This window comes from Bos indicus x Bos taurus, chromosome 24 (assembly GCF_003369695.1).
Source record: "Bos indicus x Bos taurus breed Angus x Brahman F1 hybrid chromosome 24, Bos_hybrid_MaternalHap_v2.0, whole genome shotgun sequence".
Classification (NCBI taxonomy): Eukaryota; Metazoa; Chordata; class Mammalia; order Artiodactyla; family Bovidae; genus Bos; species Bos indicus x Bos taurus.
The window spans coordinates 46317563-46339086 of NC_040099.1; the positions used below are offsets into that span (position 1 = coordinate 46317563).

Sequence of the window (21524 nt, forward strand, 5' to 3'; positions counted from 1 at the left end):
GCTCCATATGTAGGCATGGGTGGGGGCCACCGGGGGCTCAGTGCTCTTGCAAGCTGGGCTGTCCCAGGGCTGCCCTGACGCCTGGGTCCTCCTTCCCTTCCGGTGCAGGCGGAGTCAGGAGCGCGTGTCTGTCCATCCCCACCGCCTCCACCCCAGCTTCGACTTCGGCCACCAACTACAGACACCTCAGCCCAGGTATTTGGCTGAGGGCACTGACTGGTGAGTCTTTAGGGCCCCTGGGGGAGGGAGAGAGGAGGGTGTTGCCTGATCCTTGGAGCTCCTGTTTCCTTCCATCAATGATGCAGGAGTTCTAGTTTTCAAGCCCCAGCTTTTGCCTTGTCCCCGGCCACCTTCAGAGCCAGAGGGGCCCCCAGGGCCCTAGTTCTGGCAGCAAGCTCAGGTGTGGCTAAGCACCACCATGTGCCAACCTGGGGCTCAGTTCTTGTGGTTCTGCCTGGGAGGAGCTGACAGGGATGCAACACATTTCCCAAGTCCTGGGAGTGTTGTGAACCAATAGTCCTTGGTAGGAGGGCAGATAGGAGAGTCTCAGGAGCTAGCATGATGGTCAGGGAAGGCTTCCTGGAGGAGGTGGGCCTTGAGGAGTCCAGAGAGAAGTACCAGGGCATGCCAGCCATGCAAAAGAGGCTCAGGGAGATAGAACCAGCTAGGTTGGAGGCAAGGCCTGGGGAGACTGCCTGGGGAGAGGTTCAGGGCTTGGTTGAGGGGTCTTTGTAGGCAGTGGGGCCTTGTAAAGTCTTCCCACAATCTCTTGAGCTCAGGACAGAGGTCTTTCTTGCCCTGAGATGCAGTACTGCTTGGTTTTGGGTCCTTGGTCCCACCCTACTCACAGGTTCTAGCTCAGGGAGGGCTGACCTAACCTAGGGTCAGATCCAAACACTCGAACACTTGAAAAAAAAGATGTGCAGTTCACTAAAGTACTTAGAGGTAAAGGGTATCCTGCCTGCAACTTACTTTTAAATAGTTTAGAAAAAAATCCACGGGGAACTGTGTATGGGTATGTATAAGTAGGTGGGTATGGATAGATGAATTTGGAGAGAGAAGGAAAAAGAAATTCAGTGAAGTAGTAAAACTTTAACATTTGGGGAATCTGAATGAAGGATAACCAGGAATTTTTTGGTGCTGTTCTTGCAACTTTGAGGTTAAAAAAATATTTTTTCTTTAAAAGAATGTAAAAACAAAAAAACCTCAACGAAAGGGAATGGACTATTTATAAAACAGACATACAGTAGTGTCATTACTCAGCCATTTAATCTGTCTAACTTTCATGGGCAAAGGTTGCTTTGGAAACGTGACCAGGACTGGACACCCAGGAACGGTTCTGAGGGGCAGTTCTGGTTGATTGGAAATTAAATGTGCCTTTAGGTGCAGGAGAGGGTTGTTTTCACAGGTTCCATCGTCTCCAGCCCTCGCTAGTTCTCAAGTTTTCTCTGATAGATTTAACGCTTCCTTAAGAGATTGTACCACAGCCAGCTTCAGCCCAGCCTCTTTCTAATTAGCAGATTCAAATTAGGAAGATTTAATTGTTGTTTGGATGAAATTCTGTCCCTCAGCAGGCAAGTCAATTCAATTTGATTCACTTCAGCACACAGAGCAGCCAGGGTCCTTGTGTGTGGCTGAGGGATCTGAATATACACACGGGGTCCCACGTGGCAAGTGGCAAGGGACAGGTGAGGGTGATGCTGCAGAGATGTCAGGAGGAGGGTGGTGTGCCGGTAAGCCTGCTGGCTTTAAATCTCCTGTCCTCCTCAAATTTCTGTTGCTGTGCATTCCTGACCCCTGACTGCCCCAAGGACTGGGAGAGACTGGGGCCCTGAGAGGCTGGGAGGGCCCTGTGCCCAGGGCCAGCTTGGGCCTTTCTGCTTGTCCTGTCCCCACTTCCCAAGCAGGAGGCCCCCCTCTCCTCCCTGTAATGAGCTCTGCTCCAGCAAGGGCCAGCCTAGTGGTGACAAGGGCCTTTACATACCTGCCCCCGCTCTTTTCCAGGGAGGTCTCTTCTGCCAGGAGATGCAAGGTTCTGGAAATTAGATGACAAGAAATGCATTAGAAGAGGGGCCGCTCTCACGCTCTTCGCTCTTCGAGGACCCCTGGGAAGGGGGAGGGAGGAGTGTGCCTGGACCCAGGCCCCCCCGCCCCTTTCCTTTAAAGAACCATTAGGAATCACTGAATTCTGCCCTGATCATTCCAGGATCCGGCCCCCAGAGCCTGTTCCGGCCCCCAGAGCCTGTTCCAGCCCCAAGCCTGAGGCTGACTGGCCTTTCCCTGAAATTTAGGTGATTTCAGCCCTACCCACGTAGCTGCTCTCAGTTGAGCACCCCAGCCTTGAGAGTGTGTGGGGGCAGCAGGCCTTGGGGGATAAATCCCCCCATGAAGCTCCGCTTTCTGGCCCAGGCCTGGTAACTTGAGCCCAACTTCGTGCCCCGCTCCAGTGTCTCCATTCTCATCATGCTCCTCTGACTCAGTCGTGGTTCATGGTTCCATCTCTGCGCCCACTGCAGGCCACTCCACCACCTCGTCCTAGCCCTACTCGGGCACCTGGGACAGGTAGAGAGGGGACATGGAGATGAGAGCCTCCTGGCTTCCTTCCCCTGCAGGCAGCTGTTAGGGGATCCTGGGTTTTGGATCAGATTTTTGATGAGGTAAAAGGGGATCCCAGAGCCCACCCAGGCCCACCCTGGGCAAATCGCTCAGCTCATCTGAGGCTGAAGGTGTCTTTTGCTTCTCTAGTCAGCACTCTCGGAATTGGAGCAACTCTGTTCTCAGTTCCTTGGGGCTTTGCTTTTGGTAGAATTCCCTGAACATCTCTCTGCAGCTGTGAATCTGCTGGGACCTCTGGGCAGCTGCTGAGTCCGAGTTTCTGCCCATGAGGTGCCCCATGGAACTCCTTTTGTCGAGGCAGGTCATAGGATGAGCCCAGGTGAGGGTCAGAAACCCTGGAGTCCCAGACTGGCTAGCCCACGGCCGTGGATCGGGCACTGCCCTTCTTCAGTCCTGTGCTGGGCCTGCAAAAATGAGGGGTTGGACTCAGAGAATTTCTAGGTTTACTTCCAACCAACTCCAAGAGTTACCTCATTTCCCAAGGGGGCAGACTCATCAGGAGTTGTTCCAGGGATCCAGGATTTGGCCACCTGATGCAAAGAACTAACTCCTTGGAAAAGATTCTGATGCTGGGAAAGATTGAAGGTGGGAGGAGAAGGGGATGACAGAGGATGAGATGGTTGGATGGCATCACCGACTCAATGGACATGAGTTTGAGTAAGCTCCAGGAGTTGGTGATGGACAGGGAAGCCTGGCTTGCTGCAGTCCATGGGGTTGCAAAGAGTCAGACACGACTGAGCTACTGAACTGAACTGAACTGATGGAGGAAATATAGGAATATATTTACATCACACTGTTTAGACATCACAGATGGAAGCAGAAATTCCTGTCATGTTCCTCATGTTTTAAACAAATTGCATTTGCTCAGGTGCTCTTTGGTTTGCTATATTCCCTACACCCTGGCACTCAGGTTGCAAGCTGAGCAGGTTCAGCTTCAACTCGCAACTTCTGGTAAAAACACTTCAGAGGAGATGCTGGGTTCTTCCAGCCGAAAACTGGTTGACTCTCCTATGTGATTTTAATAGTAATTGATGATCTTCCCCCAGATCCTTTATTTCTTTAGGGGACGTGAGAAGGTGACAAGTAATTCAATCATTCCTTATTCATTTATTACACAGAAAACTTTCATAAAGAGCAATTTCCCTTCATCATGATTTGGTTACCCTGAAGTACAGTTAATAGAGGAAAGACAGGATAAATGTTTGGTTCTTCTCCTGTATTTATTAGTTTTCAAAGTGAAGCATTGGTTCCCTAGCATACCTCAAAGGGGACCAATTTGCTTGAGCATCATTTCACGCTCATGGATTTGAACCTATTTGATGTATTTAAACCTACTGCGGTTATACTCATTGATGCAAAATGTCCAAACTCTGCCAGTGGGGGCCTCTTTGAGATGGTTCCTGAGTTCTTTTGACCTGACCTTGATGACTTCCTTGCTTTCAATTATGACAAGATGTTTCAATCTCATTTCGCACATTTTTTTGGTACTCATTTTTTTTGGTACTGAAACTGAGTCATTATTTGGCCATTAAACTTAGCCATTTTTTCAAGAAACCCTGGTTCCTTTTCAGTATTAACTGATTGATTACTAAGTGAAGTGAATTTCCTGCATGGTTAAGAATGGGGGCAGTGGTTCAGGAGAGTTTCCTGCCCCAAGGCTGCAGGTCCCTCTCCTGTTATTTTCTTAAAGTGGTAAACGCGTGGCCTCTGACCCCTCCACTTTATCTGGACCTGTCTTTCCTTTGCTCTGTATGTGTCTGGCTTATTTGGATTCCTCTTTCAGCATTTCTCTTGGGAATGGACTTTGCCTTGGGAAGGAGATTTGTGCACTAGTCCCAAGTAGTATGAGGCTCAGAATATTCTAGTTCCTTCAGATCTCGCAGAGCCCTTCCTTCTCCTCGTCATAAAGAGGGGATGGACTAGGCGAGACTGGGTCCCTTGCCTCTGCAGCAGTTCGTGACCCTGATTCTGCTCGATGGGCTTGGTGTCTGGGGTCCGTTTGCACCCGACAGCTGAACCCCCTGTGCCTCACTGTGGCCCTGTCCCTGCAGGGATCTCAGTGTGGACGCCGGCTTGAGCTCTGCTCAGTTCCAGGTGCGGCCCGTCCCTCAGCACTATCAGCATTACCTAGCAACTCTTCGAATGCACCATTTCCCCCGAAACTCCTCCTCCACGCAGATGGTGAGTGAGAGGCTTTGCCAGGCGACTGAGTCCTCTGCCGCCCGTCGGTGCCAGTGGTGGGCTGAGGTCTGCGGCTCTGTGCCCCTGTGACCCGAGCCTCTGTGCCCCACGCCCAGGCAGGTCCACTGCCGCCCTTCCCTCCCAGCTCCCAGTCCCGATCAGGATTGAAGGGGAAAGAAGGGAAAGCTGCTGGGCTAGAAGCTAGCACTGCTGAAGGAGGGGTGGGGGTGCTGGGGGAGGGGCAAGGGGCAGTGTGGCAGGCTGGGGGTGTGGGGATGGAGGTAGGAGTGAGTGAGGATGGGGGGTGGCTGGGGGAAAGGCTCAGGGCTAAGAACAAGCAGGGTAGTCCCCCAACCCCATATGACCTCATTTAGGGTGGCGCCTCCCTGGGCTCTGGTTTTACAGATCTGTGAAATGGGATGAAGACACCTGGTGTGGGAACATAAGAGACCCCAGAGGTGGCCCTTAGGGCTGCCTGCTGGTCTGGGGCGGCCTCGTGTGGAGCGTAGGCCTTCAGCACTGCAGGGGCAGGGACTGTGGGAGGGTCAGGTTGGGTTTGGGGGCCTTTGTGTTCCTGGCCTCCCAAGCTTCATGATGCTTCATGAATGAAGGTGAAGTGAATCTGTTAAGGCAGCTGAAGACCGACTAGAAATCTTATTTCCAGACATCTTCTCCACGTTGATGCCCTCGAGTGTTAATTCTGCCCTCCAGTACTGCCTTTGCCCTTTAACCACCCAGCACCTCAGTCTCCTCACTTGTAAAGTGAGAGCTAGGATGCGTCATCTCAGAAGCCTTGTCAGCTCTGAAGTTCTAAGGTCACATATGAAGTACCACCCCCTAGGAATAAAACCTTGTGTTTACTGAGAACTTAGTGCATACCAGGCACCGTTCTAAGCGCTGTATGTTCAGTTGCTCAGTCATGTTTGACTCTTTGCAACCCCATGGACTATAGCCCACCAGGCTCCCTCTGTCCATGGAATTTCCCAGGCAAGAATACTGGAGTGGGTTGCTATTTCCTACTCCAGGGGATCTTCCCAACCCAGGGATCACCCCACAGGAAAGGTTTTATCCCTATTTTACAGATGGGCAAACTGAGGCCTAGAGAGGTTAAGTCTAGGATCATGCAGGAGTAAGCTGAGGAGCTCTGACTCACAGTGAGTGAGGTAGGGCTGTGCCAGGAAAGGGTCAGATCCTGTTTTTCTTTAAAATTTTGATATTTTTGTTCATTATGGACTTTTTGGTATTACTTTGATTTTTAAATATTACATTAAAGTACTATTTCTCTTGGTTACTGAGTCATTAAATTTTGTCCCACCCTAGTCTGGGCAGCGCAGTGCAGAGGGGAAGAGAGTGAATTTTGAGATCTGACTGCCTGGGTTTGAAACCATGGCTATGTCACTTACTTCATTTGTAAAATGGGGATAGTAATTGTACCCACATGACAGATCAGGTGGGATAATTCAGTTAGTCACGAGAAGGGCTTCAAACAGGGCCTGCTATGAAATAAATGCCCAATCAGATTAGTTTGTTACTTTACTGATTTTGTGATTCTTTCTGGGGCTAGTTCGGCACAGGCTTGGTTCTTGATGAGCAGAAAAGACAGGAGGAGGAAAAGACAGCACTTCTCCTCCCTTACCTGCAGCACCTCAGGGTTGCGCTGACTGGCAGCTATGGGAGGGGGAATCAGAAGCTGGGCTCCTGGAACCTGGAATCCTGTCTGAGGCATTTTCTCCCCAACAGGTCGTCCACGAAATCCGAAACTACCCTTACCCTCAGCTTCACTTCCTTGCTCTCCAGGGACTGAATCCCAGCAGACACACCTCCGCTGTGCGGGAGAGCTATGAGGTACACCCTGTCCCTCTGTCTGGGGGGAACCCTCCCATTCCTCCTGGTTCCCGCTGGATTGGTGGAGACCCCACCATCTCCTGTCCCTCCCTCTCTGGTGGGGGAGGCATGGGTGGTGGCAGGGAGCCTCAGGGTTGAGAGTAGGAGGGAGAAAAAGAGCAGAGGTCTCTCGGTCTTTGAGCCTCTGACAAGTTAGTTCTCCCCACGTGAATCTTCGCTGATGTCTCCCAGTGCCCCCTGCCTTATCGTGTATGCATCTGTGTGTTTGCATGTGTGGAGTGCACGCATCCACACGTTTTCTCTTTGTAGGAGCTGCTGCAGCTCGAGGACAGGCTGGGAAACGTGACTCGGGGGGCAGTACAGAACACCATCGAGAGGTTCACCTTCCCCCACAAGTACAAGAAGGTACGCTGACCAGCAGGTCAGCCTGCAGAGTTGGGAGGTGGGGGTGGGGAGTGGTCTAGTTGATCCTGGCGCAGTTTAAAATCTAGAGGAAGCTCTGCCTCCTTTCCAGGGCCTTCTCCTGTGCCTCTGCCGGTGTGATCAGGAGGGCTGATGGCGGTGTCTCATTGGTACAGGAGGGGAGCCGGGTGCATGTGTGTGCACGTGTGGACTTGTGAGTGGTGTGCTGGGTGGGTGTACAGGCAGATAAATGTTTGTATCTGAATGTGGAGGGCCAAGGGAGCACCAGCACTGGAGGCTAAAGTTTGCCTTAGGAAAGACTCCAAGTCCAGCCTCACCTGGACAAATGGGAGGCTAAGGCTTCAAGGTGCAGGTTTCCAGTCCTCAGTGAGTGTCAGGCTCACCTGGACTGCTTTTAAAGCCACAGAGTCACAGGCTCTATCCTAAGCCTGCAGAGGAAGACTCTCCAGGGCTATTTCTTTGGAATCTGGAGTAGGATTAGAGCCCAGGAATTGAAGTTAAGTTTTTTTTTTTAATTTAATAAATAAAAAATTTGGAAGCAACTGAGATGTTTTTCAATAAGGAAATAGATAAACTGTGGTACATGTATATATTACATGATTTTAAAAAAATATTCAGTCATGAATAGATGTCATACAGAAAATATATATTAAATGCATGTTACTAAGTGAAAAAAGTTGGCTTGCAAAGGCTGCATACTGTATGATTCCAAATGTACAGCATTCTAGAAAAGGAAGACTGGACTGTAAAAAGATGCATTGTTGCCAAGGGCTCTAGGGGAGGAATAGACAAATAAACAGGTGGATCACAAGGGATTTGTAGTGTGGTGAAACTATTTTCTTATGCTACTGTAATGGTGGACACGTGACACTGCATTTGTCAAAACCCTAAGAACTCTAATGTAGACCAATGGACTTTATTAATGGTGAGGTATCACTCTCGGTTCATCAATTGTAACAAATACACCAAACTAATGCAAGATATTAATCAGGCAAACTGTGTGCATTTTGAGAGGGGAAGGGATGGAACAGGCTGTATTTTCTGCTTAGTTTTCATATAAACTAACACAATTCTATGAAATGAAGTCTGCTATGAAAACAAATAAGTAGTTATTTAAGTTTAGGAATTAAAAGCTTGATGAGCACTGAGAATCTTGGAGCTGGAAAATGCTCGTGCTGGTCAAGCTGGAGCCCGTCTTCACCCCCTCAGGAGGTCCTAGGCTGCCGTGGTTGTGAGGACTAGGTGCTGGAATCAGTTTTAATTTTCAGTTTTACTACTGTCTTTGGGCTGCTGTAACAAAATACCATCTGCTTGGTGGCTTTTATTTCTGATGGTTTTGGAGCCTGGGAAGTCAAGACCAAGGCACTGGCCTACTTGATTCTTAGTGAGGGCACTCTTCCTGTCTGGCAGATGGCTCATTTCTTGGTCTGTCCTCACGTGGCAGAAAGGAGGCTCTGGTGTCTTTTTCTCTTCTTATAAGGGCACCAATCCCATCATGGGGAACCCACCCTCATGAATTCATCTAGACCTAATTACTGCCCAGAGCCCCATCTCCATCATATTGGAAGGGTTGGTTAGGGCTTCAACATATGAATTTGGGGTGGAGAGAGAAACATTCAGACCATAACCACTATGTATAGCTGTGTGACTCTAGACAGCTTACATGACATTTCTGGCCCTTCCCTTGTCCTTTTTAATTTAAAATGGGAAAGATATATTAGTAGCTGCCATAGAGTGACTCTGGGGATTCAGTGGGACAGTGCATATCCACAGCCCAGCACAGTGCCTGTACCTGGTGAGAGCTTGGGAGTGGGGAGCTACTCTTACCTTGAGAGCAGGCTCACTCACTCTAGGCTTGCCCAGGACCCATGGTTTCAATGTCAAAGACCATGACCCTTGGCCTGTGCAGCTTCTTTTGGAGGCACTGGATTTATCCATCAGTGATTCCAACCAACATCTATAACACACTTATTATGTGTCAGTCATGCATAGCATGTTAATAGGGGACATGACAAACACAGACAGCATATTAAAAAGCAGAGACATTACTTTGCTGACAAATGTTTGTCTAGCCAAAGCTATGGTTTTTCCAGTAGTCATGTATAAATGTGAGAGTTGGACCATAAAGAAGACTGAGTGCCAAAGAATTGATGCTTTTGAACTGTGGTACTGGAGAAGACTCCTGAGAGTTGCTTGGACTGAAAGGAGATCAAACCGTTCAATCCTAAAGGAAATCAACCCTGAATGTTCATTTGAAGGACTGATGCTGAAACTGAAGCTCTAATACTTTGGCCACCTGATGCAAAGACCTGACTCATTAGAAAAGACCCTGATGCTGGGAAATATTGAAGGTGGGAGAAGGGGACGACAGAGGATGAGATGGTTGGATGGCATCACCAACTCAATGGACATGAGTTTGAGCAAGCTCTGGGAGAAGGTGAAAGACAGGGACGTCTGGCATGCTGCAGTCCTGTTGCTGTTACTGTTGCTGTTAAATCCCTTCAGTTGTGTCCGACTCTGTTCGACCCCATGGACTGCAGCCCACCGGGCTCCTCCGCAGTGGGGTTTTCCAGGCAAGAATACTGGAGTAGGGTGCCATTGCCTTCTCCAGTGCTGCAGTCCAGGGGGTCGCAAAGAGTCAGATGTGACTGAGTGACTGAACAACAACAGAGAGGAAATGACAGTATTTCAGTAATTAAGGTGATCACTGGCATGGAGAAAATGACCATTCGTTGGTGGGAGAGCTTGAAGCTTATGAAGAAGAACATTGAAGGGAGAAAGGTGTGTTCAGGAGCCCAGGAACAACTTCTACCTTCCTGATCAGGGTGGCCTCACTTACACCAGACTTCACACTTCATTTGCCATCACTTCAACAAGTTGAGAAGAGATAAGGAAAAGAACAAATGCTAAGAATGAAAAGGAAAAATGAACTGAGCCAATGAGATAAAGAATTGAGCTAAGAAATTATAAGAATAAAAGGAGAATTCGGGGAATAAAATATTTTAAAATAAGGAATAAGAAGAATTAAAAATGCAAAATGATAGCATTTAAAACCCTTTAAAATATAAAAAAAAGTTTAAAAAATTTAAACTCAGTAAAATAATATAAAACAGAAAAGGATATTTTAAAATAGTAATAATGATAAGAATAATTAAAATATAGTCTAAAAAGAAAATACAGAAAAATAAGAATTAGGAAAAGATATGAAAACAACATACAAAATTAATAACATCAAAGTAAAAAGGGAATGTTAATGAAAATGAGAAAGTAAGGGTAAAAGAGATAAAATAAATATTAAATTTAGAATCCTGAAGAAAGTTATAGTTAAGATAAAAGCTTCATAGATAATGAAAAGAGAAGACAAAAACCAGAAGACCTAAAAGATTAAAAATACAAAAGAAGAAATAGGATAAGATTTGAAAAGAGACAATAGTTTAAAGAAATATAGATTAAACAGAGCAAAACAAAGTAGGAATATTAAGTTAAAATTATTAACTATAAAAAGGAGATCCTGAATAATGATGGGAGAAGACAATAGAAAATAGTCTCCATGGTATTTTTTTTTATGGAACTCTCTTTTCTCAAAGGGTCGACTAAAAGAAGGCCACTCCTCCAGCAAACACAGCTGGGTTCTTAGGCAGGCAAATGATCATAACTCCATTCATAATCTAAACCCATGACAACTGTATGAGACCATGGATGTAATTCTGATTTTCTGGATTATGGCTAAGAGTAAACTTATTGCAATGGGGCATATAGGGCACAGGGAAACTGAGATCAGAAGGCATAGATTTTCTTGTATGTCCTAATGAGGTTACACAATTCCCTAGACTGCTTCAGATCCAGAACTGAGGATCAGGAACCAGACTGCGGAGACCTGGAATTTAGGCCTGGCCCCAAGATCAGAGTCATTCTCTGGGTGGTCTTCATCTTGTGACACTTCAGATTTTTCTCTTGGCTAAATGACCTTTAAGTCTGTTTTTCCCTGGAGAAGGGAGAGAAGTGAAGTGAAAGTTGCTCAGTTGTGTCTGACTCTTGCAACCCCATGGACTATACAGTTCATGGAATTCTCCAGGCCAGAATACTGGAGTGGGTAGCCTTTCCCTTCTCCGGGAAATCATCTTCCCAACCCAGGGATCAAACCCAGGTCTCTTGCGTTGCAGGTGGATTTTTTACCAGCTGAGCCACCAGGGAAGCCCAAGAATACCAGAGTGGGTAGCCTATCCCTTATCCAGGGGTTCTTCTCGACCCAGGAATTTAACCAGGGTCTCCTGCACTGCAGGTGGATTCTTACCAGCTGAGCTACCAGGGAATGAGCTAGTTTTATTCCCGTGGGTGTTATCAGAATGTTTTACTGTTTGGCATGGAGATGGGGACAAGAAAGTGGGCTGACTTCATTCACTGATTAGATTCCTTCCTCCCCAGAATATTTTTTTTAAGCACCCTTGTACTTGACCAAGTGTGCACGGAACCTAAAGAAGAGTGAGCCATGGTCCAAGCCACCTAAGAACTTGGAATTTTCTCCATAGTAGTTGTTCTTGTGCAGTCCCTAAGTCGTTTCTGGCTCTTTCCAGCTCCATGGACTGCAGCACGCCAGGCTTCCCTGTCCTTCACTATCTCCCAGGGCTTGCTTAAATTCATGTCCATTGAGTCGGTGATATTATCTAACCATCTCATCCTCTGTCACCCTCTTCTCCTTTTGCCTTCAATCTTTCCCAGAATCAGAGTCTTTTCTAAGGAGTCAGGTCTTTGCATCAGGTGCCAAAGTACTGGAGCTTCAGCTTCAGCATCAGTCCTTCCAATGAATATTCAGGGTTGATTTCCTTTAGGATCGACTGGTTTGATCTCCTTGCTGTCCAAGCAACTCTGAAGAGTCTTCTCCAGCACCACAGTTCAAAAGCATCAATTCTTCAGCACTCAGTCTTCTTTCTGGTCCAACTCTCACATCCATACACGACTACTGGAAAAACCACAATTTTGACTATATGGACCTTTGTCGGCAAAGTGATATCTCTGCTTTTTAGTACACTGTCTAAGTTTGTCATAGCTTTTCTTCCAAGGAGCAAGCATCTTTTATTTATTTATTTTTTTTTCCTGGTAGGTAAACTTGAATTTATTAAATGTCAAAAACATTTGATTTTTTCAACCATTTAAAAATGCATAACTTTAGTTCACAGACCATACAAAAACAGGCAGATCAGTTTGCCAAACCCTGGTTCACATCATAGAATAGCATATAAACATGCTTTTTATGGGACTTTCCTGGCAGCCAAGTGGGTTCAATCCCTGGTTGGGGAACTAAGATCCTGCATGTCTTGTGGCAAGCACCCCTCCCCCCACGGTTTATTTTAAAAAGGTGCTGCCTACAGGTTCAAGGATGACACATACGTGTACTTCCTATAACAGTAGGTGTAAGAGCTGCTAGTTATAGGGAACAATAAGACAACAAAATTTTTAAAAGCCAGTTCCTATTTTACAAGCTGTACTTCTAAGTACTTGGTAGCTAGAGAACATTTCTATCATTGGACAGGCCCATGTCCTAACTGACAGTATTTATTCAGTACGTCATCACAAACCATATAATACAATAACAATTCCAACGTTTTATATTTATTACTGGGTCTCAGACTGATAGTGAGGAAATAACATCATGGGCCAAGCATTACAGTAGTGATGTTTTCATTGTGATTTGGCTGCTTAAAAAAGTGGTCTTAACATGTGTGGCACACATGTTAAGACCACTTCTCATAGACCCAGCTCGCTTCTTATAGACCCAGCTCGCTTCTTATAGACCCAGCTCGCTTCTCATAGACCCAGCTCGCTTCTTATAGACCCAGCTTGGTTCCTCTCCAATGTCTTCTCTTGGAGTGGTACCTGATTTTATTGCCAGTTTTCACTCGAATCCATTGAGGAATGGGACGATTCTGCTTTTGTTTCTTGGCCAGGAATCGCTTGATCCTGAAAGTCTTGTGAGACGACATGGTGAGGAGAGAATTCAACCGCACATAGGATGGCGGAGAAGAGAAAAGAGCAGCAAGCATCTTTTAATTTCATGGCTATAGTCACTGTCCACAGTGATTTTGGAGCCCAAGAAAATAAAATCTGTCACTGCTTCCACTTTTTCTTCTTATATTTACTATCAAGTGATGGGACTGGATGCCATGATCTTAGTTTTTTGTATGCTGAGTTTCAAGCCAGCTTTTTCAAATACTTAGCATAGAATTTAAAATAAGACAATTAAAGTTAACAAGTATAAACAGAGTGCCTATATGATGGCTAACGTGATATTGAGACTAGTGCTTAACTTATCCTTTTTTTTTAATTAATAGCTTTTAAAAATTGAAGTATGGTTGATTTACAATGTTGCGTTAGTTTCTGGTGCACAGTGGAACTAGTACCTATTTTAAAGGACTTTCTGGGCAGGCAGAGAGATCCAACAACATAAAATAAGCATGGTACGAAAATTAAGAGGTACAGCCCAGATGCCTTCATCTAGTAATGAATGAATAACTGAATAGACATTAGCTGAGGGAAGGAGAGGAAGGAAGGAAGAAAGTGGAGGGAAAGTGTGGAGGCAAGGGTCTAGGTTGGAGAGAATGTAAGGAGGAGTGGACAGCGTGAGTGGGCTAGAAAGGGGGCAGCTGTTTACGCGCAAGCCATAGATTTGCCAAGGCTGATTCATTCAGTTCAGTTCAGTTCAGTTCAGTCGCTCAGTCGTGTCCGACTCTTTGCGACCCCATGAATCACAGCACGCCAGGCCTCCCTGTCCATCACCATCACCCAGAGTTCACTCAGACTCACGTCCATCGAGTCAGTGATGCCATCCAGCCATCTCATCCTCTGTCGTCCCCTTCTCCTCCTGCCCCCAATCCCTCCCAGCATCAGAGTCTTTTCTAATGAGTGAACTCTCCGCATGAGGTGGCCAAAGTACTGGAGTTTCAGCTTTAGCATCATTCCTTCCAAAGAAATCCCAGGGCTGATCTCCTTCAGAAAGGACTGGTTGGATCTCCTTGCAGTCCAAGGGACTCTCAAGAGTCTTTTCCAACACCACAGTTCAAAAGCATCAATTCTTCGGCACTCAGCCTTCTTCACAGTCCAACTCTCACATCCATACATGACCACTGGAAAAACCATAGCCTTGACTAGACGGACCTTTGTTGGCAAAGTAATGTCTCTGCTTTTGAATATGCTATCTGGGTTGGTCATAACTTTCCTTCCAAGGAGCAAGCGTCTTTTAATTTCATGGCTGCAATCACCATCTGCAGTGACTTTGGAGCCCCCAAAAATAGAGTCTGACACTGTTTCCACTGTTTCCCCATCTATTTCCCGTGACGTGATGGGACCCGATGCCATGATCTTCGTTTTCTGAATGTTGAGCTTTAAGCCAACTTTTTCACTCTCTACTTTCACTTTCATCAAGAGGCTTTTTAGTTCCTCTTCACTTTCTGCCATAAGGGTGGTGTCATCTGCATATATGAGGTGATTGATATTTCTCCTGGCAATCTTGATTCCAGCTTGTGCTTCTTCCAGCCCAGCATTTCTCATGATGTACTCTGCATATAAGTAAAATTAGCAGGGTGACAATATACAGCCTTGACAAACTCATTTTCCTATTTGGAACCAGTCTGTTGTTCCATGTCCAGTTCTAACTGTTGCTTCCTGACCTGCATACAAATTTCTCAAGAGGCAGATCAGGTGGTCTGGTATTCCCATCTCTTTCAGAATTTTCCACAGTTTATTGTGATCCACATAGTCAAAGGCTTTGGCATAGTCAATAAAGCAGAAATAGATGTTTTTCTGGAACTCTCTTGCTTTTTCGATGATCCAGCAGATGTTGACAATTTGATCTCTGGTTCCTCTGCCTTTTCTAAAACCAGCTTGAACATCAGGAAGTTCACGGTTCACATATTGCTGAAGCCTGGCTTGGAGAATTTTGAGCATTACTTTACTAGCATGTGAGATGAGTGCAATTGTGCAGTAGTTTGAGCATTCTTTGGCATTGCCCTTCTTTGGGATTGGAATGAAAACTGACCTTTTCCAGTCCTGTGGCCACTGCTGAGTTTTCCAAATTTGCTGGCATATTGAGTGCAGCATTTTCACAGCATCATCTTTCAGGATTTGAAATGCTCAACTGGAATTCCATCACCTCCACTAGCTTTGTTTGTAGTGATGCTTTCTAAGGCCCACTTGACTTCACATTCCAGGATGTCTGGCTCTAGGTCAGTGATCACATCATCGTGATTATCTTGGTCATGAAGATCTTTTTTGTACAGTTCTTCTGTGTAATTCTTGCCACCTCTTCTTAATATCTTCTGCTTCTGTTAGGTCCATACCATTTCTGTCCTTTATCGAGCCCATCTTTGCATGAAATGTTCCCTTGGTATCTCTAATTTTCTTGAAGTGATCTCTAGTCTTTCCCATTCTATTGTTTTCCTCTGTTTCTTTGCATTGATCGCCGAGGAAGGCTTCCTTATCGCTCCTTGCTATTCTTTGGAACTCTGCATTCAGATGCTTACATCTTTCCTTTTCTCCTTTGCTTTTCGCTTCTCTTCTTTTCACAGCTATTTGTAAGGCCTTCTCAGACAGCCATTTTGCTTTTTTGCATTTCTTTTCCATGGAGATGGTCTTGATCCCTGTCTCCTGTACAATGTCACGAACCTCATTCCATAGTTCATCAGGCACTCTATCTATCAGATCTAGGCCCTTAAATCTATCTCTCACTTCCACTGTATAATCATAAGGGATTTGATTTAGGTCATACCTGAATGGTCTAGTGGTTTTCCCTACTTTCTTCAATTTAAGTCTGAATTTGGCAATAAGGAGTTCATGATCTGAGCCACAGTCAGCTCCTGGTCTTGTTTTTGCTGACTGTATAGAGCTTCTCCATCTTTGGCTGCAAAGAACATAATCAATTTGATTTCGGTGTTGACCATCTGGTGATGTCCATGTGTAGAGTCTTCTCTTGTGTTGTTGGAAGAGGGTGTTTTTTATGACCAGTGCATTTTCTTGGCAAAACTCTATCAGTCTTTGCCCTGCTTCATTCCGTATTCCAAGGCCAAATTTGCCTGTTACTCCAGGTGTTTCTTGACTTTCTACTTTTGCATTCCAGTCCCCTATAATGAAAAGGACATCTTTTTTGGGTGTTAGTTCTAAAAGGTCTTGTAGGTCTTCATAGAACCGTTCAACTTCAGCTTCTTCAGTGTTACTGGTTGGGGCATAGACTTGGATTACTGTGATATTGAATGGTTTGCCTTGGAAACCAACAGAGATCATTCTGTCATTTTTGAGATTGCATCCAAGTACTGCATTACGGACTCTTGTTGACTATGATGGCTACTCCATTTCTTCTGAGGGATCCTGTCTGCAGTAGTAGATATAATGGTCATCTGAGTTAAATTCACCCATTCCAGTCCATTTGAGTTCGCTGATTCCTAGGACTGCATTAAGTTTATACCCTGGACATAGTTTGCCTGAAACAACAAGAATAAGATTCGTTTGGTTTCTTCCACACTCTGTATGCTGCACCAAGGAGAGGGGTGTGGGGAGGAGGCAGGGAGAAGAGTCTGGGAAGCACACAGAAGTCTAGGTGTTAAGAAATGACACAAAACAAAACAAAGTCTGCTGCTGCTGCTGCTAAGTCACTTCAGTCGTTTCTGACTCTGTGCGACCCCATGGACAGCAGCCCGCCAGGCTCCTCTGTCCACAGGATTCTCCAGGCAAGAATACTGGAGTGGGTTGCCATGTCCTTCTCCAAAAACAAAGTCTAGGTGTTACTTAAGAACTTCAAAAGTGACCGACACACAGGGAAAGGAGGCTGAAAGGCAGAGAGGGAAGTGCTGTGGATCAAAGATGCACCACCATGTGAGTCGGCTTCAGGTAACAGATGCTCTCCTCTGCTTCTCCCAGCGAAGACCCCAGGATGGGAAGGGCAAGAAGGAGGAGGGAGAGGAGTCAGACACCGATGAGAAATGCACGATCTGCCTGTCTCTGCTGGAAGATGGGGAAGATGTGAGGTAGGAGCTCGGCCCCTTGAGTCCACCGTCCTCCTTCCCGGGGCTGATCCAGTCCTCTGCCACATGTTGGGGTGGGGGGAGTGCTTGCTTGTTTACCTGCGCACATGCGTGAGTGTGCAAGAGTGCACAGTGTGCTCCATGGTGGTCCTAGGAAGGTGGAGTGTGGAACATTCTGGATGTGTAGTGCCCATTGTGTGGACACCCAGATACCAAGCTAAGAGAGCAGAGGGGCATTTGGCCTGGATGGATCTCAGATTAAGTCCTGGCTTTGAGTTGGAGGGCCAGGAGGAGGGGGGTCTTGGGACTCTCCTCCTGTCATGCATTTCCATCCCAGCCACAAGCTCACTCCATGGCAGGGCCCCCAAGACCCTTTGGGTGTGAGTCTCCTGGTCCCCCGAGTAGTCGGCTTCCCTCGACTCCTGGCGCAGCGTGGGACCCTTCCCTTTGACCATTGCTCCCACTTACCCTTCCCTCTTCCAGGCGCCTCCCCTGTATGCATCTCTTTCATCAACTGTGTGTGGACCAGTGGCTCGCCATGAGCAAGAAATGCCCCATCTGCCGAGTGGACATTGAGACACAACTGGGAGCCGACAGCTGAGGGAGGAATCAGCCAGTGGACACCCCATTTTCCTTCACCAGGTCCCCCCACGGCCATAGCCCTTGCAGCCAAACTTTGCCTTCTGAGCCATTTGATGTAGAGGAAAAGCCTGCAAGCACATTTTTGTGGAAAGAGGAGTTGGTGGTAATCCGTATCCGAGGAAAGGAGGGGGTGGGGGGAGACCCGCCCATGCAGAGTGGTGACTGCCCCATCCGTCTGTCCGTCCGTCCGTCCGTCCGTCCGTCCGCCTGCTGCGCGGGAGGGAGGGAGCTGGCGTTGCCCGGAACAAGGGTGGGAAGGGGGGGCCACGCTGCTGAGAGTCTAGAGGCAGTCCTGCAGATCCCAGCTGACAGCCCGGCCCCTCGATCCTGTCCTTCAAAGGATTGTATATATACCTCTCGACCACGTAGAAACCATGTAGGGGTCTCTAGCTATTTCTGTGGATGGCAGCCAGAGCATGTTAGCTTCAGAAAAAAATGTCCTGTGTGGTGCTCCAGTCATCTGTGGTGGACATGTCGCTGTTACAGAATCCGCACCAAATATTTCTCATTGAGTTTCTTGTTTTGGTGCCTGACTGAACCAACCAATGACAGCCCAAAATCTTCCCGTCTTTACGAGAGAAAAGAAAAAAAAACAAAAACGAATCAAAGGTGAAAAAAAAAAAGAGCCAAATTCTGTTTACGGTGAAGAAGGATGATTTTTTTTTTCACCCAAGTTGGGAGGCGGGAGGGGGTCCTGGTTTTGTTTTTGTCTTTTTTCTTGGCTTTTGTTTTTCTCATGTTTACAAGCGCACGGAGTGAGCATGGAGGGGGCATGTGAGAAGGGGGTGGGGACTGGAGACGAAGCAGATGGGGGCCTTAGATGGGCCTCTCAGGGGCTCAGCCAGGCTTGGGAAGGCAGCATTTGAGTGGGTGAAAGGCATAAATCTGTCTTGAAGGAGGGCTCCCCACTTCCAGAGCCCATCTACTTAGCTCCAGCCATCCCTCATCCCCTCCTGTCCCACACTGAACTAGGAGGGGTTCAGCTAGAGCTGTCCCAGGCTCCTCGGAGCCAGGATAGCCCTGCTCACGCCAGCTTCTTCCTTTGGCTGTGCTCAGACCCTGCCACAAAGAGGCCATGTGGCCGCCGCCTCCCTAATGCAAAGAATTAATCAGATGTTAAAGGTCAAGTCGCACAGGGGAAGGAGGATCTTGAGCTTCTTCACGGACGTCTCGAATCCTGATCGAGTCCCTCAGAGAGGACCCTGGCCCTGACACCACCTTGGTGGGTTTGGGAGGCCCTCGTCTCTAGCCCTTTCTCTGACTCTTTGATAACCTTGGGCAAGTCTCTTTCTTTTTCTGTGCCTCAGTTTCCTTCTTCTTACAGTGGGGAGAAGCAACAGTGTATGCCAGTTTCCACTTCCTCTACCTCACGGAGGTGTTGCGAGGAGTACGACTATCCGCCCAACGACTTCTGTGCTCTCTCCTGGGAACCTCCTTGGGATTGAGGGATGGGGTGGTGGGAGACAAGACCTGGAAGTTCCAAGTGACATCATACCTGGACTGTAAGCTCCCCGAGGCCAGGATGTTATCTCCCTGGCTGCTGTCTTTCTGAACTGCTCCACGTTTTTGTTTTTTTTTTTCTTTCTGAATTTCAAAGGGAGCAGAGAGAAAGGAGGACAGGAGAATGGAGATGGGAGAGTCCATCAACTTCCAATCCCAAGCCAACTTTCTTTGTCCATATGTGGAAAATACCAGCTCAGCTGGAATTCTGCTCCCTTCCTCTGCCCCTGCCTCTGGCTCCTTCTCTCCCTCATGTGTACTGCCCTTCAAGCCAACCCCTCCCCTTACTTACCCCATGCCCCAGTCTCAATGCCTTTGTATCAGTGAGAAGGACTAAGGGAGACAGGTATTTATGACATATATGAAGATCATCCTTAAGGTTAAGAAAATTTGAGTCTGCATTGCTGCTGCAAAGGGTAGAACCAGGATCAATGAGTGAAAATGATGGGGAGGCTTGAGATAGAACCTTCTGGCACACGTGGAGGTGTCAGGCAGAGGGGCATCGCTCGGGACACCTGTGGGCAGAGAGCAGGGGTCGTGGCTTCTGGGAGGAGGAATCCTTGAGGATCTCACTCAGACCAAGGCGTCTATCCTGAGTGCTGCCAGCGCAGGTGCTGGGAGAGACAGCAGCCAGGGAGGCAACACCCTGGCCTTGGCGAGCTTACAGTCCAGGTGAGGAGCCAGGGTGATAATGCAGGGTGACTGATCAGATTCTAGGTTAATGGCCTGGGCGTGATCCTGTCCCATTTGGTGGTTCCAGTGTGTGAACCTGGTCTCCAGGGCCAGTGACTGGAGATCCCACGAGTGGGAAAGTACTTGTCAGGATTTTGGACAGAGCTAGTTACTAGTAGCCCCAGGAAGCTGGGAACTTCGCCCCCTACCCTACTTTGACCTGAGATGGGTGGGGCGGCCCAGGGAAGGTCACTGCCCATTTACTTAGTCTTTGTTCTTCCCTCCAAGGCTGGTTTGAAAGGCCAGCAGGTGGGGGGCTGGTGGGGAGCTGGTGTCTGGCTTCTGTCCAGGCTCTTCACTGACAATGTGGCAGCTCTAGAACCTGCCCTCTGCTCCCTGGGCCTCAGCTTCCTCAGCTGCCCACAAGGAGCTCGCATTGGATGCTTGCTAAATTTCCTTCCAACGCTCATATTCCCTGATCCTCCCTAATATCAACACACTTTTTTCAAGTCGGGAGAGCTGTGTGCCCACCAAACTGTTGACAACGATTCTCCCCAGGGGCACCAACATCTGTATCACAGGCTGAGAGTGGGACAGGTCCCCTTCTCCCCACCACTTCTCTGCAGCTCCCTGCAGGCCCCCAGGCTAACATGAGGCACTAACGGGGTGAGGACCACCCAGAGGGGAGAGGTCAGCGCTGGTTTTGGGGGTAGATCCTAGAGCCCACCCCCATGCCCATCTCTCTGGGGCTCTCCTACCCTGCAGATAGGCACCTCCCAGACCCGCCGGGGAGTGAGAAGTGTGAGAAGTGAGGAGAGGGGGTCTGTGTGTCTCCTCCCTCGAAGCCCCCTCCCGTTGCCCTCCCCATCGTCCAGGAGCCTGGGAAGACTGGAGAAGAGGCAGGCTGGGCCTCAGCATCTCACACCCACCACCTCCGGGAGGGGAGACCCCCGGTCGTCCTCCTTCTGCTCAACTCAAGGGACTCAGACCCTTCCTTGACCGAGACGCATGAGTGCCTTCTGGGGCGACAGCGGCCCCAGGATTCCAGTTGGGCCTCCAGCCACAGCGCGGCCCGGGCCGCCGGGACGCCAACCCGCGAACCAACCCCGCGAAGCCCGGCCACCCGGCGCGGCGGGCGCGGGGCCCAGGTGGCTTCTCCCGCCGGCCCCGCCCAGCCCTCGCCCCTCACCCGTGGCGGGACTCCGAGCTCCTCTTCTGCAAATCTTTCCAGCCTCCGTGCAAGTATTCTTAACTCTTTACGCCTAATGAACAAGCACAGTTTTTTCAATGGTGAAGAAAAAGCACCAGATTTTTTTTTTCTTCTTCCTGAAGAAATCCCCCCTGCCCCCAGCCCCCCGCCTGCCGGCGGGACAGACATTCCCCGCGTGGGGCTGTAGCACCGTCTGTCAGGCCCTCCCGTCGTGTTTCATCTCCCGCGCGCGCATAGAGCAAATGCTAGAGCGATTTCAGCTGATAGAAAAACAAACATGAAAAAAAAAAAAAAAACCACAAAAAACAAAAACATGGCACGTTGCTAGTTTACAGGGTTTTGTGAGTTTAAATGCCTTATATTTAACAATCATAATTTATGACTAACTTGTAGATATCGTGGGTTCTTATTTAATTATTTTTATA

The 21524-nt window shown here is 47.9% G+C and overlaps 1 protein-coding gene and 1 pseudogene across 1 annotated transcript in view; one reads left to right on the forward strand and one right to left on the reverse strand.

Annotated features, from left to right (window-relative positions):
• Positions 1-18355, forward strand: part of RNF165 (ring finger protein 165) — a 111585-nt gene extending 93230 nt beyond the window's left edge. The window contains exons 3-8 of the mRNA XM_027525839.1: positions 109-219; positions 4668-4797; positions 6538-6642; positions 6952-7047; positions 16972-17078; positions 17559-18355. Coding sequence (XP_027381640.1) covers positions 109-219; positions 4668-4797; positions 6538-6642; positions 6952-7047; positions 16972-17078; positions 17559-17676 — 667 coding nt within the window. The 3' untranslated portion in view covers positions 17677-18355. The remainder of the gene's footprint in view (positions 1-108; positions 220-4667; positions 4798-6537; positions 6643-6951; positions 7048-16971; positions 17079-17558) is intronic.
• LOC113882747 lies at positions 12654-13079 on the reverse strand (annotated as a pseudogene).
• Positions 18356-21524: the final 3169 nt, after the last annotated feature.